This window comes from Pezoporus occidentalis, unplaced genomic scaffold, assembly GCF_034315485.1.
Source record: "Pezoporus occidentalis ecotype Australia unplaced genomic scaffold, CSIRO_AGI_Poc_V1 ctg205, whole genome shotgun sequence".
NCBI classification, from domain to species: Eukaryota; Metazoa; Chordata; class Aves; order Psittaciformes; family Psittacidae; genus Pezoporus; species Pezoporus occidentalis.
The window spans coordinates 993,737-1,009,475 of NW_026913911.1; the positions used below are offsets into that span (position 1 = coordinate 993,737).

Below are 15,739 nucleotides of genomic sequence, written 5' to 3' on the forward strand. Positions count from 1 at the left end.
CAGCTCCAACCCCTGCCACAGGCAGGGACCCCTTCCACTAGAGCAGCTTGCTCCAAGCCCCTGTGTCCAACCTGGCCTTGAGCATTGCCAGGGCAGCCACAACTTCTTTGGGCACCCTGTGCCTCAGCATCCTCACAGGGAAGAGCTGCTGCCTTGTATCTAGCCTTATATCTTACAACCTCATACCTTATTTCACAGTGCTTTGGATCTAGTTGCTAGAAAGCCAGAGTCTGAGCTTAGCTGTATCTCCCACAGGCAGATGGGTTTAAGGAAACTAACAACACACACTTCATTTCAAGGTTATTTTGCACAGAACTGGGGAGGATTGGAGAGGAATGAAAGGAGACTGTGCTTCCCAAGAGGGACTATTTTGTTATTAACTTCAGACTTCCATATATTTAAAACATACAAAGACAAAGCAAATGCACAAAGTGCAAACAACTAAATAGCCAGCAGGGCCGTAAGCTGATAATAAAAGACTTGGTGGGGTTTTTCCTATTGCAACTATTTGTGGCAAAAGAGTTAACTCCCCTGAAGACACACAATAGTATTGGAGGCCTGAGCAAAACCACCAACACCCCTGACATGTTTTACTGCAATCAGTGGATGTGTCATCCCTCAAGTTCCCTTCCAGCACCTATTTTGGAGCTGCTTCCCAAAGAAAGCACAGTTCAGTTCAGTTCGTCTGGCACGCAACAATTCATGGCACGGTACCAACAAAAGATGTTCCTTTTTAGTCGCTGCTCCCGAACCAAGAAGCAAACAACAGGACCCACATAGGAGTATACAGAAAGAACTTGTTGATTTAATACATGGTGGTTTTGCTGGCAGCAAGCTGCTCTAGTGGAAGGTGTCCCTGCTCATAACAGGAGGTTGGAAGTGGAGGAGCTTCAAGGTCCCTTCCAACCCAAACCAGCCTGTGAGCCTATGACACACAGAAGCCATCTACCTGTTAGCACTGTGTGGTCCCAAACCTGCTTCAGCTTACAAAAAACAAGCCATTTATATCAGTTATTTATCACTTGATTTTTACCCTGGCTCATCGACTCCACCGCTCAGGGTCTCCATCACTGCAGCGTTCATTTTTGGTCACTGGAAGGTGCTACACAGATTCCCAGGGACCGGGAGGTAAACCCAAAGCTGTAACAAAGCCCACAAGGGCAGGACAAATTGGAAAACTCCCATTCCCAGCTTGTCTGGTCCAGAACAGAAACAGCCCCATCTTTTGGGGCCAAGGAAATACACATTTCGGAGCCGGGCTGCAGCATTTCCAGCTTGCAGGGCAACAGGAAAACAAATATCCTACCAGGACCACAATGTTCCAAGTTGTGCTACCAGTTCAGAGGAGGAATCACAAAGGTGACCATCACTGTGTGGCTATAGCCTCCATTGTTTTCTTTCATAGAATCCCAGCCTGGTTTGTGTTAGAAGGGACCTTAAAGCTCATCCAGCTCCAACCCCTGCCACGGGCAGGGACCCCTTCCACTACAGCAGCTTGCTCCAAGCCCCTGTGTCCAACCTGGCCTTGAACACTGCCAGGGATGGGGCAGCCACAGCTTCTCTGGGCACCCTGTGCCAGCGCCTCAGCACCCTCCCAGGGAAGAGCTTCTGCCTAAGAGCTCATCTCAGTCTCCCCTCGGGCAGGTTCAAGCCATTCCCCTTGGCCTGGCCCTACAGGCCCTTGCCCAAAGCCCCTCTCCAGCTTTCCTGCAGGTGCCCTTCCAGCCACTTATCTTACTTTTGAGCTCTTCGTTACTCAGCAGAAGGGAAAACACACTCCTCATGCTCATCTTTTCCCTTTCTGTTCCTCTTGGACGGCCACAGAGGGAAAACAAAAACCCAACAAGCCTGGCTTCCCAGTGAGCCTTTTATGAAAGCCCTGGCAAAGCTCTTAATGTCACTGATGGATTTTAAGGAACAGATTTTGTTTGCTCACTCTTGTGAGCCTGAGACTCCAAGCAAGTCCATAGTTAAGCCTCAGTCAGAGCCACACACCCGGCTCTGCTGTGTCAGCATCCTCAGCCCCAACACCCAGAGAAGGTTCTGCACAGGGAGACAGCAGCGAGCACGTCATTTGAGAGAGGCGTTTAATTTCCTTGATGATCACAGAATCATAGAACAGTTAGGGTTGGAAAGGACCTTAAGATCATCCAGTTCCAACCCCCTGCCATGGGCAGGGACACCTCACACTAAACCATGGCACCCAAGGCCTCGTCCAACCTGGCCTTCAACACTGCCAGGGATGGAGCATTCACAACCTCCCTGGGCAACCCATTCCAGTGCCTCAGCACCCTCACAGGAAAGAATTTCCTCCTTAGATCCAATCTAAACTTCCCCTGTTTTAAGTTTGAACCCATTACCCCTTGTCCTGTCACTACAGTCCCTAATGAAGAGTCCCTCCCCACCATCCCTATAGCCCCCCTTCAGATACTGGAAGGCTGCTATGAGGTCTCCACGCAGCTTCTCTTCTCCAGCCTGAACAGCCCCAACTTTCTCAGCCTGTCTTCATACAGGAGGCGCTCCAGTCCCTGATCATCCTCGTGGCCTCCTCTGGACTTGTTCCAACAGTTCCATGTCCTTTTTATGTTGAGGACACCAGAACTGCACACAATGCTCCAGGTGAGGTCTCACAAGAGCAGAGTAGAGGGGCAGGATCACCTCCTTCGACCTCTGGTCACGCTCCTTTTGATGCGGCCATCAAGTTTGAAGCTTGATTTGTCACAGAAAGGGAGGCAAAGAGTTATTTCAGTGCTGGGATGGAAAACTGAATCTCCTCTGGGACGCACATGAATCATGAGCGGGCTGGTGCAGGGGGAGCAGTGCAGAGGTTACTGCAGCTCTGCCAGGATCCTCGCCTTCCTGGCATCAAGAACAGCGCACAGCAGCAACAACGGGGACACCTGAGGGAGCTTTGGTCCCCTGCACACCAATCTGCTCTAGTGGAAGGGGTCCCTGCCCGTGGCAGGGCTTGGAGCTGGATGAGCTTTAAGGTCCCTTCCAACGCAAACCACTCTGATGGGTCTATGTCATTTCTGGGTTTTTGTGAACACAAGAAACACTTCCTTTCACCGGGACAGCAGCTGATGAGTCCGAGACTCTCACGCTCATCACACACCATTGAGCTAAATCCTCATCTATTCATACACCCAAGGGCACATCCTCAAGCTTCTTCCTCCCCCAGCCGGCGCATGCAAGGACACGTGTGTTCACAGCACTATCTATTGTGCAGGACACATCACCACACCCAGAGCGGGCAATCAGATCTGATACCAGGAATGGGGCAGACAGGTCAGGTCACCCTTAAAGCCTCTCCCCTTATCTCATGTGCTCAGTGACACCAACACGTTCACAACCCACTGTATGCTCAGGCCAGAAGCAAGCTGTTAAACAAAGCCAGGTAACAGGGTGCTAGGCAAGAGCCTGAAGTGCCAGAGATGTAGGGAAGAAAGCATTCACCTTTGCAGATTTGGACCTTTCAATAACCGTTGTCTGAAGTTTAATATCCCAAAGGCATCAGTCCACCCCAAAAAGCAGGACTAGGACTAAAACTGAAAATGAATCCTCAGTTTTCCTAAGAGCTATGGCTGAGAAGCAGCAGGATTTGCTCCTGATGCTCTGCTCCAGCTAATGCTACTCAGCTCCTTCATATCTAAGCGACTGAAAGAGCACAAGTCAGAGTGTGTGTGCCCTGGCCAAGCAAACCATCAGCCCTAAGGCAAACGCAGCAGCCGAGAGAATTATCCATACACTGATTTTCAAACCCAGAACGGATCTGGAAGCAAAGAGAGGAATTCCAGCAGACAGGCACACTGCGCATCCGCACTGGTACAGGACAGAGGGCGTCTGGAAAACAGGCTGGGGATTACCAAGAAACAATTCTTTACAATGGCCCAAAATTGCATCTAGAGACTCTATCTGAGGATGTTACTGCCTAAGGTGTGGCCACAGGAAATCAAGAAGCCTTGACTCCTATTTTCAGTTATTTCATGGAAATACAGCACTTAAGCTATGGTGCTGGAGGCAGAACAAGGACAGCATCCTGCACAAGAGCTAACCCAGCCCACAGCCTGCTGACTGCACAAGGGCTGATGAAGGAGAGCAGACAAAGCCAGGCTGAAGGAACCACACTGGTGGCAGCATGCTCTCAACAGGAGCCAGTCCTGTGGCTCCTCAATCCCAGTGAGAGTGGGATGAACTCACCCAGAAGCTTGGACACGCTGACCAGGAATGCCATGAGTGTCACACACGTGAGGCAGTTGATCTGCAGAAGGGGAATAAGAGGAGTTCCAGCAGGAAAACAGAGATACTGACCCACCAAAACTACCATCCGAGTTTATGATGGGTACCACAGAATAGTGGAATGGTTTGGGTTGGAAGGGACCTTAAAGCTCCTCCAGCTCCAACCCCTGCCACGGGCAGGGACCCCTTCCACTAGAGCAGCTTGCTCCAAGCCCCTGGGTCCAACCTGGCCTTGAACACTGCCAGGGATGGGGCAGCCACAGCTTCTCTGGGCACCCTGTGCCAGCGCCTCAGCACCCTCCCAGGGAAGAGCTTCTGCCTAAGAGCTCATCTCAGTCTCCCCTCTGGCAGGTTCAAGCCATTCCCCTTGGCCTGTCACTACAGGCCCTTGGCCAAACCCCCTCTCCAGTTTTCTTGTAGGCAGAAGTGCTTCTGCTCCAACCCTTGGAGGTGCTCAGTATCTACAATGGGCTCTCTGCAACAGTCAGGGTGAAACACCCAAACCAAGCACCTTTGTGGGAGCAGGGAGAAAATGGTTACCATCACCTATCATTACAAAGAAGAAAACCAGTTTGCATCTTCATTTCTTCCCTGCCCATAAGGGACATTAAAAAGGAACAGCTCAAAGTATGAAATGCTTGTGGGTGGCACCAAAACTGCTTAAAAGACATATGATGTGCTCCAAGGCAGCGGTATACTAACTATGAAGAAAGGCTTGAAGCATTCACGTACACTCCCCCTCAGGCACCACGGTCAAACAGCAGGATAAGACTTCCAAGGAATAAGAGAGAAGTTTTCCACCTCTGGAAAAATAAAGATCTTTCAGTAAGCTAAGCACACGTGCCAAATAATCCATGCAAAAAGAGGCACGTGAAAGGCTCATTAGTTGATGCATGCAAAACCAGTAGCTGCTTCAAACATCAGAAGAAAGAAACACCAGGAAACTGTCAGGTCAAACAAGAGAGGGGAAGCTTTATCAGGAAATTTCTACTATGGAACAGCTGGAAAAATGGTTTGCTGCATCCCATGGATGCAACTGAGGAGTTTCTATCGCGAAACTTCTATTGCTGATGCAGCCTGAGGAGTTAACAGAAGATGCTGCTAGGGCTGGAGCAGCTCTGCTCTGGAGCCAGGCTGAGAGAGCTGGGCTGGGGCAGCCTGGACAAGAGAAGGCTCCTGAAGGGGAGACCTGAGAGCAGCTCCAGTGCCTGAAGGGGCTGCAGGAAAGCTGGAGAGGGGCTTGGGACAAGGGATGTAGGGACAGGCCAAGGGGAATGGCTTGAACCTGCCCGAGGGGAGACTGAGATGAGCTCTTAGGCAGAAGCTCTTCCCTGGGAGGGTGCTGAGGCGCTGGCCCAGGGTGCCCAGAGAAGCTGTGGCTGCCCCATCCCTGGCAGTGTTCAAGGCCAGGTTGGACACAGGGGCTTGGAGCAAGCTGCTCTAGTGGAAGGGGTCCCTGCCCGTGGCAGGGGTTGGAGCTGGAGGAGCTTTAAGCTCCCTTCCAACACAAACCAGGCTGGGATGCTATGCTTAGAGGAGGTCAATGAAATGACCAGCTGTATTTACTCCAGAACAATAAAACTGGCATATATAACTGCCAGGCCACAGGTCAGCAATAACTTATCACTAACACTGAAGTGGAAGATGGAAAACATGATCCAACTGTCTAGTGGCTTCTGCAGCACATGAAGAATCCTGCAAGCTACAGGACACTGACCGTGACTGGGCAAAGCAGAAGTCCTCCTTATGAAACAGTCAGCTAACATGTAAAACACCACAGCAAAGGAGACAACAGCTTCCTTGGGTGGCATTCACACTTCTGATTCACTGGCATGCTTTGAAGGAGTCACGCTTGGTAACAAGGGGGATCTGGTCAGCCTCAGACACTCAAGTGTTAACAGCATCATTAAAATTCAAAGGGAAAAATGTGATGTTTCTCTAGGCCAGCGTGTTTCACAGTGCTTGTAGAAGGGGCTGAACATCACGATGACACTTTGCAGAGGACACAGAACTATTCACCTGGCTTAACTCCAAAGCAAAAAGCTGCAAAGGATCTCACAACACCGAGTATCAGGTGACAAAATGACAAAGCCCAGTGTCAGCAGTGCAAGCAGGACACTCCAAGGGGAGGAACAAGGGACAAGCCCTTTATAACACACCAAAGGGCTCCAGATTAACTACCACCACCGAGGAAGAGACACCAGCAGTATTGCGGCTGAAGTGTCCCAAGTGTGGGCTCAGACCACAGCGGCTGCAAGAAAAGGAAGAGAAAGCAAAGCAGAGAACATCACTGCGCTGCTTCACCCACCTCAAGATGTGAATCTGCATCTCAATCACGAGGCGCAGCTCTGATCTTCCCAGCAGCATCGCAGAAAGGTGATAGTTGCATGAGAAAAGATACCAAGAAAAGCAACGGGGATAATAAGCAATTCAAAAGAGCTTTACTGGTAGAAAGGAATGAATTGATTAAGAACCTTCCGTTTGGAAGGCAAGAAAAAACAGGACTTAACTATTTCTTGTAATCCTTTGTGACAGCCCAGACCTTCTCCTAACAAAGAAAACCAATTTGAAACCTTAAAGGAATACACAAGGGGCAGCTAAACAGCAGAACTCATCACTGTAAAATGTGAGAGCACAGCAAAATGTTGACAGGAGAGTCATGGAGAAAAGATCCAGGGGAAGCTCTTGAATAGAGCTCTATAAACTGTGCTGAAAGTCTCCAAAGTGCTTCCAGTCTCTATTCGCTCTGGCTCTCACTTACTAAGCACCCACTCCTCATTACTGTCAAAGATGGGACGGTGAAGAAGAGAAGCTTTTGATGTGACCAGTACAAACGCTTCCATGATTTCCTCAGCTATTAGGTAGAAAGCACTCCCTCGCATCTATCCCGAATCCCTGCTGCTGCAATTGTAGCCCACATCCCAGCCTGCACAGAGCCATGAAAGAAGAGTTTTTCTTCATCTTCTCAACAGTCTATTCTTCACATGAAGATGAATTGTGTGCCCATCTTGTCTTCTCTGGGTTAAGCAACCCCAGTCCTTTCAGGCCCTTCTCAAAGGTTGCGTTTGCTCTCCTTTGGGAAGAAGAGTCAAGCAGTGTTATTGCACTTCCATAGCCATGACTAAACCATTTTTAATTCCTTTTCAGAAAAAGGACCAGAAAAACCCTTTAAACCAATAAAAGCAGAATCAGAAAGAGCAGGACCAAAAGGACTGTCTGGGTAGACTTCAATGCCACAGGACTGCCTACAAAGGGGTCATCAACCAAACTCCCAAGCTGCTACTCTTCTGCACCCCATCACAGCCAGGGCAGAGAAGAGCTCTAAAGATGAGCTCAGCTGCAGCTCCACATGAGATACTGCTCACTCATACAGAGAGACCACTCCGCAAGACACCAGGACTGAGGAACTGAGCAGCCTTTCCCTAAAATTCAAGGGAAACCTCCCATTTTTGCTCACTACCTCAATGCTACCGCAGATGAGGTGCCAGGAGGATAAGCAGGAATATAAATTCAGGGAGCTGCTGAGAGCCCAGACACGAGACCACATCCCACAGAACAGGAAGAGGCATTTGATCATCTGTCCTTTCACAGTGATTCATTCAATTCCAGAAAGGAATGTGCTTCTGCGAGAAAGACCAAGCACATCCGAGGTATAAATAATTGAGCAGTACAGTCTTGCAAGCTGCTCCCTTCAGGTGCAGACTGAAATAAGAAGGCTTGTATCAAGGATAAGGACTCACCATCTCAAAGCTGTCTGCAGTGCTAAGGTGAGGCAGACAAGCAAGCATCCATAAAGCTGAGCTCATTCAGTACATCATACCTTCAGGAAGAGATCCCTGATGCTCCACACGTGAAACCAGAGCAGTCCATCTCCTGACACACCATTAACACCAATACCTGATTATTTCCCAGGAGCTGCTGATACTTCCTCCTCCCCAGCAGAAAACCTGGAGCTGAGCAGCATCAGCCCGACCAGAAGGGAATGTTAATCCAATTCAAGCAGCGCTGCAATGAACTGGCTTTTAAAAGCCACTTAATTATGTACATATGAACAGAGACCCAGGCTCATCTTCAGGAGATTTCCTTGTCTGGGTGGCAGGAGAATGGGCTGAAAGATGCTTCAAAAGATCCTGTGAGGCTTTTATGAGCAGACAATTCACAGTTGTTACAAGCAGCTTCCTGAGCAAGCTCTGTGGCCAACAGTTAGTGTCTAGACACTCTATGCTACTTCTTCACCGTGTTGCTTTGCTGGCAATTGGCATTTCACATGAATTGCTATACATAAAGCAAGGGATGGGGCTTGCAGAGATGGGACTCGTGGAGCCACGGTGATGCATGGCATGGCTGAAGGGTGAGAAGCCTGAACAGCTCAGGGTGGTTTCAGCTCTGTTACATGAGGTTCTCACCATACCCAGCCTCAGGGGATCTGCAGATACTGTGTGTGATTTTCATATGCTCTTCAATTCTTATTGTGCCCAAGACCTTGGGGAGGCACTTCTTAACCAGCCCAGCATGTACAACAAAAGGCTCACTTCATCCCAAAGCCCATTCAGGGTCTCCTTCCCCTCTCCTCACCCAAGGCAGGCTCAGCTGAAGGACAAGCCACAGCAGTCAGGGCCCCCTACACCAGTAAAGGCAGTCCCTAGGGCGATGAGGACACCGTGCCGCCTTCATTCCTCCACTCCAAAACACAAACAGGAATATGTGAAGCCAGATGCCTGTCATTACTCCTCGCTTCACATCTGTAACACAGACCATTATCCTCATCTCACCCGCTGGAACAGAGATTAGGACCAGCTTGGACAGGCTTCGCTCTTCACACCCAACCCAGACGGCTCAAACTGCTGCTCCTGCTCCTTACTGCGTCATGGTTTCCATGCTCATCTGACCCACCATTAACCAGTTACACACGCCAACCCAGTAAAACAGTCTTCTACCAGGTGAAGGAACTGCAGGCAGCTCATGGCAGAAGGACACATCCAACTTCAAGGACGTTAGATGTCTAATAGCACAGCTGGCCCCCAGACCCAGTATCCTGCCACCAAATCCCTTGTGCCAGTCTAGACACTGGGAAGCCACAAAATGAGCCCAGGATGAAGCTGGGGTGAGATGATTCAGTGCAAAAACATAACTCGAACCAGGTGGGAAAGGGGAGGGATGTGCTCCAGCACCCACATGAGTGCTGTGCCACCCCAACGCTTGGGAAGAGCAAATGGAAGATGGGAAACTGCTTAAGCCAATTCTGGCCCAGCAAAACACACCCCGTAGCCCCAGCCATGAGCAGCAATGTGCATGTCACTGCAGGCAGCCTGGCCAAGCCCATATCAGTGCCTGTGACGATGGACCAGGAACCACAGAGCAGGTTAGTGCCTGCTTGGACAACCTCATTGAGCCTTTATAAACCCAGCAAGATCCAACCTTAACTTCTGCCACCACCGAATGCCTCATTCCCATCCCCACGCAGCCTCTCCTCTGGGATGGAAACAGCAATTGTGCCACCACACAGCAAAACACATTGAAACAGAGCTGTATTAGAGCAAAACATTCTCTAGCTGGCTTATTTTTCCATCCAGATCTGTTTTCCAGCCAGGAGGGCTTGTACCAATGCCACAACTTTCAGCCTAGGAGACACTGGGGAGCTCAGAGGGGCTAAACAAGAGCCCGAGCACTTGCTGGACCCCATCCATAAGTCTAAAATGTCTAAAATCAAAGCCTGTTTTCCCTGCTCAGCACCAGAAACCTGAAGGACACAGGAACAGGGCTGTAACAGTTTTAGCTCAGCTCCATTTGAAGCTATAGAAGAAAACAAACCAGAGAACATCCCCTTCCAGGTCATTAGTACCAGTTCAGGAGTCAGGACCTCAGACAAGCTGCTGTTGTTTGCACCGTCTCACTGCTTCAGCCTGGACTTGAGGTAGCACTCAATGATATCAGCAAGCTGGGCTGCAGCAAGGGCACCTCTGGCTCCCACACATCCAAGCTCAGGTCTCTCAATGCCATCCCCATCAGCCAAACACATCCCTTCAGCCAGAGCCTAAAGGTACCAAGAAGGGTGATATCCCTATGGGAGATGAGCTTAGTTATACCCATTAGTCCCAAATGAGAACAGTGTTTGGCAAGCATTTAAGCCAGAAGACCAAGAATCCTTAAAAACATAACTAAAGGCAGTTGAGGACCTCTGGCTCCACTGTCCAAGATGAACCTGGGCATGGGGGACATTATGGGCAGGGGGTGAGCATGACACACTGCCAGTAAAGGGTTCCAGGTCAGCCAGAGCAACACTAATCCCAGACACAGCCATGGAAGAGTTGATAAAGGATTTAGGGAACAGAGCTTAATTACAAGTCCTGCTTTAATCTCAGTCAAGAGCTGCTTAGTAGAAACCCTACCCCATTAAATGGGCTTAAATTTCATTCTTGGGTCAAACGACATTGTAATCTCTCTGAACACACATAATTAGAAGATATTAAACTCCTATTAAATATATAATTGCATATAAAAGCACAGGGTGATTAATTGCTGAGATACCACATTTCTAAAGGGGCACAGGTAATTCCCAGCGTAACTGGTTGGGACTAAGGAACAATCCAGAAAGCAGATAGGTACCAAAGAAAGAGAAGGAAAAACCAAAAAGCCTGGTGATACAATGCACAGATGACACAAAAGCTGGCAGGACAACCATGAAACCAGGCAGCCACAGAGAACAAGCACTTGGAAACCTTGATGCTTCCCAGCAACTTGCACCACAGGAGAGCCAGGCACGAAGGTACAGATGCAGCAACGGGGAGCACGATGCAGTGCTCCCGAGAAAACAACTCGGCATTAAGCAGTAATTCCCATTAAAACACTGAGGGAATGAGAGCTTCTCCAATCTCAGCATGCAGCAGGAGACTACTCCAGTATCAGCGTAATTGTATCTGCATCTGAAGTGGTGAGGAGGCACAGGAATCCTGTAACTACATCTGTGTGGCCAGACTGATGGAGTTACAGTTTTCAGCTTATCAAATGCTGCTTAAAAACCCTTCAGTGACTTCAAAAGGCTGCAAATGCAGCTTGAGAGCAGGAAGAGGGTTTTCAAGAGCGACAGGCTTGCAGAGCTCGAGCTGTAAAACCAAAGCAGGATTACTAAGAAGTGACTTGAAAATAGAAGCTGGTATTTTAACGGCGAGAAGACACCCCGTGTTAAAGGATGCTGCATGGGAAAGGGCAGCAAAACATCCCCAACCAAAAGCAGGAACTGCTTCTAAATGAATAGCAACTCAGGTAATGACAGATTCATTCTTCGATGACAGGCTGAGCACAGGGAGAAGTGGCTGTAGTTATACAGCCCACATTGATGGGGTTTCACACAAGATAACCTCACTGCTTCTCCTTTATTCTGTGCCACTTTGAGTGAATCATCGGTTATCAAGGAGTAGAGCACAAAACGTGGGATATTCTATACAAAGAGCTATGGAAGAAGTTAAAGGGAGAAAAGCGAATCACAGAAGAAAGTAAACCAGCCTCAGCCAGGCAATAAAGCAATCTCTACATATCCAAAGTGACATATATTCATGTATTTCAGTGCTCAGCAGACGCTGGGTGAGGGATCACCCTTATCTCCAAGAGTATCCTTGGTCAGAGACTGCACAGGATGAATGCATCCTCTGTGGTTTCTAACCCATCCATCCTCACTTACAGTGGCCACCGTTAGAGTATCACTAGCTTCCCATCACTGAAGAGGAGTTGAAGTGGGCAGAAAGTTCCTCAAACAGCAACAAACTGGATCAGTCAACCAGCTGCAATAAAAACCAGAGCACTCGGGTGTCACAGCTCAGCCAAGAGGTGGTTTTGCACAAGAAAGAGGTTTTCTCTTCCCCTAGGACGTTATCTGATCCTGCAGAATTAAGCGATTCTTAGAAGCCTAGATAGAGAGAGGAGAGCCAAAAATACTCTGCAAAACCAAGCAGTGTAACACAAGAGGAAAAAGAGGAATTAGAACAGCAGAAGGAAGTGGAATTCGGAGCAATGGATATAATTAGGAGAGGCTGAATAGCAGGAAAGACATCCTGAAGTGGATTATTTTGATTCCAGGAGCATCGCAGACTCAAGGGGATCCCCACAAAGACTCACTTAACTTGTTCAGTGTCCTTTAAACACAACGACATTCCCCGGTAGATACAACAGAGAACATAAGAGACTGGGTTGGCACTGGAGCCACGAGCATAGCAGGACATGAGACCAGCACAGCTCATCACACTGATAGAGGCTGTTGCAACACTTCCTCACACACCCTCATCTCCTATTTTATATTTAGGATGAAATTCCTTCCCATGAGGAGGGCCAGGCTTCATCCCACATCTGCCCAGCACCCAGCACAATGGAGTCCCAGCTGCTGACTCCCAGAATCACAGCAAGAACAGAGCAGAAGAAAATCGGGACTTGAAGAAGGCATCTCGGCCTTCCCCTGCCCCAGGGCAAGAATTACTACACTTGCTATTTGTCTAGCAGAAAACGCTCTCCCTGATGGGTGGAACACAAACCCACCCAGACAGATGAATGAGCTGGACCTTAAACTTAACATCTTAACCCCTCCATCGCCCTCTGATAATAGCAATTCATAGAATCCCAGACTGGGTCAGGTTGGAAGGGACCTTAAAGCTCCTCCAGCTCCAACCCTGCCATGGGCAGGGACACCTTCCACTAGAGCAGCTTGCTCCAAGCCCCATCCAACCTGGCCTTAAACGCTGCCAGGAATGGGGCAGCCACAGCTTCTCTGCACGAAGTCAGCCTTGAGCACTGCACCAGGACACCACGGAGCTGGAATACCTCACTCTGCCAGGTCAGGAACTGATAAAAGTGTGATTCTGTGAACAAACCCGGGCTGGCAGCAGGGGCCCACAGCCCTGCCTGTCTGTGAACCATGCTTTGGGACTGCTGCTCCTCGAAGGGAAGCCAGCCCCTGGCTCCTGGAGACACACTTCTTCCATGATGCCTATAACAAGTGAGTCACCCTTTTATGAAGTTTCCTTCATCCTCTTTTCCAGCACATCGTGTTTCCCCTGAGCTGGGCTAGTTTCAACTCTGAAAGTGCTTGGAGCAGGTATTGCTTATGCTTGTATCAATAATAACACTCCTGATGATGTGCCATTCACCGATAGCCAAGCACAACCCTTTCTCAGCCTCAAACTGTCATTAACGTGGGTATGCAGATAGACATTAAGCCAAGCTCCTCATTTAACCTTAATACTAAGGAACAAGATCAACTGCACTCTGTTCTATGAAATGGAAAAAACACCACCCACACTCTTCATCCTGGCAGTTCCCAGAGATTGGAACCAGTTGTTTCAGTTTTAATAAATCCCATTCTCATTCAATTTACCTTTAAAGCTTTCACAGGAGAACTCCGGAAAGAAAACTGCAAGAAGTCAAAAAACCTAAAGAAATGGGCAACCCCATAGCAAGATAAATCCAGTGCTCCGTTGTTCCACAGAGGAAAAGCTTTCCCTTTCACTGCAGTATCAATGTGAGTCAAACAGCTTCAACACACTGCTTTTTAAAGCCATGCGAGTCATTTCAAACCATGACTTTGTAAAACCTGGCTATTGAAAAGGAGTCAAAGGGCTGCAGCGGACGGGGTGGGAATGGAGCTCTCCAGGGCTGTTTATAGGGAAACAATCCCACCTGGTACTGAGATTTCCAGTTGAGCAGCTCCTAGGCTGATGCAGAGCAGCTGAGAGAGGAAGGCGAAAGCAACAGCACTGCCAAAGGACCGAGTGGCAAAGCTTAGCACCAGGTTTTAAGCCTGCAATAATGCAGGTATTTAGATTCTGAAGCCAAGTACCACAACTCCACCTCTCCCCACTCACAGCCCAATAAATTTAGCTCCCATGAGCTGTAAATATCCTCAACCCATTTCTATCAGCAACCTTCCAGTGGATAACATACACACATGTGCTCAGCACCCAGAGTAACACACACTGGTTTTGATATAAAGCTCTTTGGAGAACTTCTGCTTTACTTTAAAGAGGGGCAAGGAGGGATGAGGTGTCTCACTTTGCCAAAGTCATTATGTAGCATCACTGTACAGGCACAGCACAGAGTCTGGCTAGCAGGACCATGTCTTAGATCACTGTATCAGAATCACAGACTGGTTTGGGTTGGAAGGGACCTCAAAGCTCATCCAGTTCCAACCCCTGCCACAGGCAGGGACACCTTCCACTGGAGCAGGTTGCTCAAGCATGAGCACTGCTTGTAGATAGCTGTGCATAACGTACCTAAAACATCCTATTTGGTAAGAAATGAGGTGACTGCTCATGAGGCACAGGCTTCACTTACGCAGCCCGATCACCACAGAAGCAGCAGGAAAGCCATCCTGAAGTGGATGTGTGCAGCAAAACCCTAACCAGCATCACAAAGAAACACCTAAAAAGGCTGAGACACCAAACCCAGGCACGCTGAAAGGAGCCGAAGGGGAAGGGGAAGGGAAAGGGAAGGGGCAGCGCTCTTGGGCAGCAGCTCCATCCCTCTGCGCTCTGGGGCAGGAGCTCGGCACTTAACACTGATGAAGCAGCCGGTTCTCCCAGCTGAAGGATACTGCACGAACCACTGGGAAATAGACGCTTAATAGGAGAACAAAGGCTCCATTAAGCAAACAGAGGCATTAACTCAGATCAGCGTCAGGATGATAACAGTCCCCATACCCGCAGCTTCACAACCAACCCCGGCATTTGCGAGACTGACAAGACCCCGAGGGGCAGGCGATGGGCTGCAATGATAGCGTGGCCAGACGAAGCGTTAAGGGCTGGAAAACGCCCTCCTTCCCCTGCCGCACCAGCACCGAGGGGCACCGCGAACCGGCCCCGCAGCGACCCAGGCCAAGGGCGGCAGCTTCCAGCCGCCGGGAGCCGGGCAGGGGCGGGCCGGGGGCTGCGGGCGCTCCGCAGGGACGGGTGTTCAATACAGCCCTCATTAAACCGCCCTCATTTCCCCCCCTCCGTGTTCTATGGGGGAGCGGCAAGAGAGCTCTGCCCCAGCCTCCCCGCCCCGCACCTGAGCGTGGGGCCGATGCAGGCCGTGTCGGTGCTCTCGATCTCCCGCAGGATCCGCTCATGCTCCGCCGCCGTCTCCAGGCTCTCCAGCTCCGCCATCTTCCCCCGCTCCATGGGGCTGCGCCGTGCCGGCCACACCTGCCCTCTCCCGCCCCGGGCAGCGGCAGCGGCGGCGCCGGGGCCGCCCGCGCTGCTCCGCTCGGCTCCGTGCGGGCCGGGCACGCCGGGAAATGTAGTGCGGGCCGGGGCGGGCGGGGGGGGGAGCCGAGGCCTGCGCCGGCGCTGCCAGAGCCCGCACCGAGGGGCGGGGAGAGGCCGCCCGGGGCGAGGCGGGGACGCGGCCCCATGGCCGGAGCCGTGCGTGACCCGTGAGGGGCAGAGCCCCCTGCCCGTGGCACCCGTCATGGGGAGACGCAGCCCCATGGCAGGGACCTCTGTGGCCTTCTCGCGTTGAGGGACGCAGAGCCATG

The 15,739-nt window shown here is 50.3% G+C and overlaps 1 protein-coding gene across 9 annotated transcripts in view; it reads right to left on the minus strand.

The window, feature by feature from the left end:
• Nucleotides 1-15,467, minus strand: part of EXOC6B (exocyst complex component 6B) — a 293,471-nt gene extending 278,004 nt beyond the window's left edge. For 6 of the 9 annotated variants that reach the window (XR_009964821.1, XR_009964822.1, XM_062618884.1 and 3 more), the window contains exon 1: nt 15,271-15,467. Coding sequence is in view for 7 of the 9 variants with exons in the window: in XM_062618884.1 (XP_062474868.1) it covers nt 15,271-15,383 (113 nt within the window). In the remaining 2 variants the exon portion in view is untranslated. The remainder of the gene's footprint in view (nt 1-15,270) is intronic. The other 3 variants (XM_062618887.1, XM_062618883.1, XM_062618885.1) reach the window with 2 other exon arrangements.
• Nucleotides 15,468-15,739: the final 272 nt, after the last annotated feature.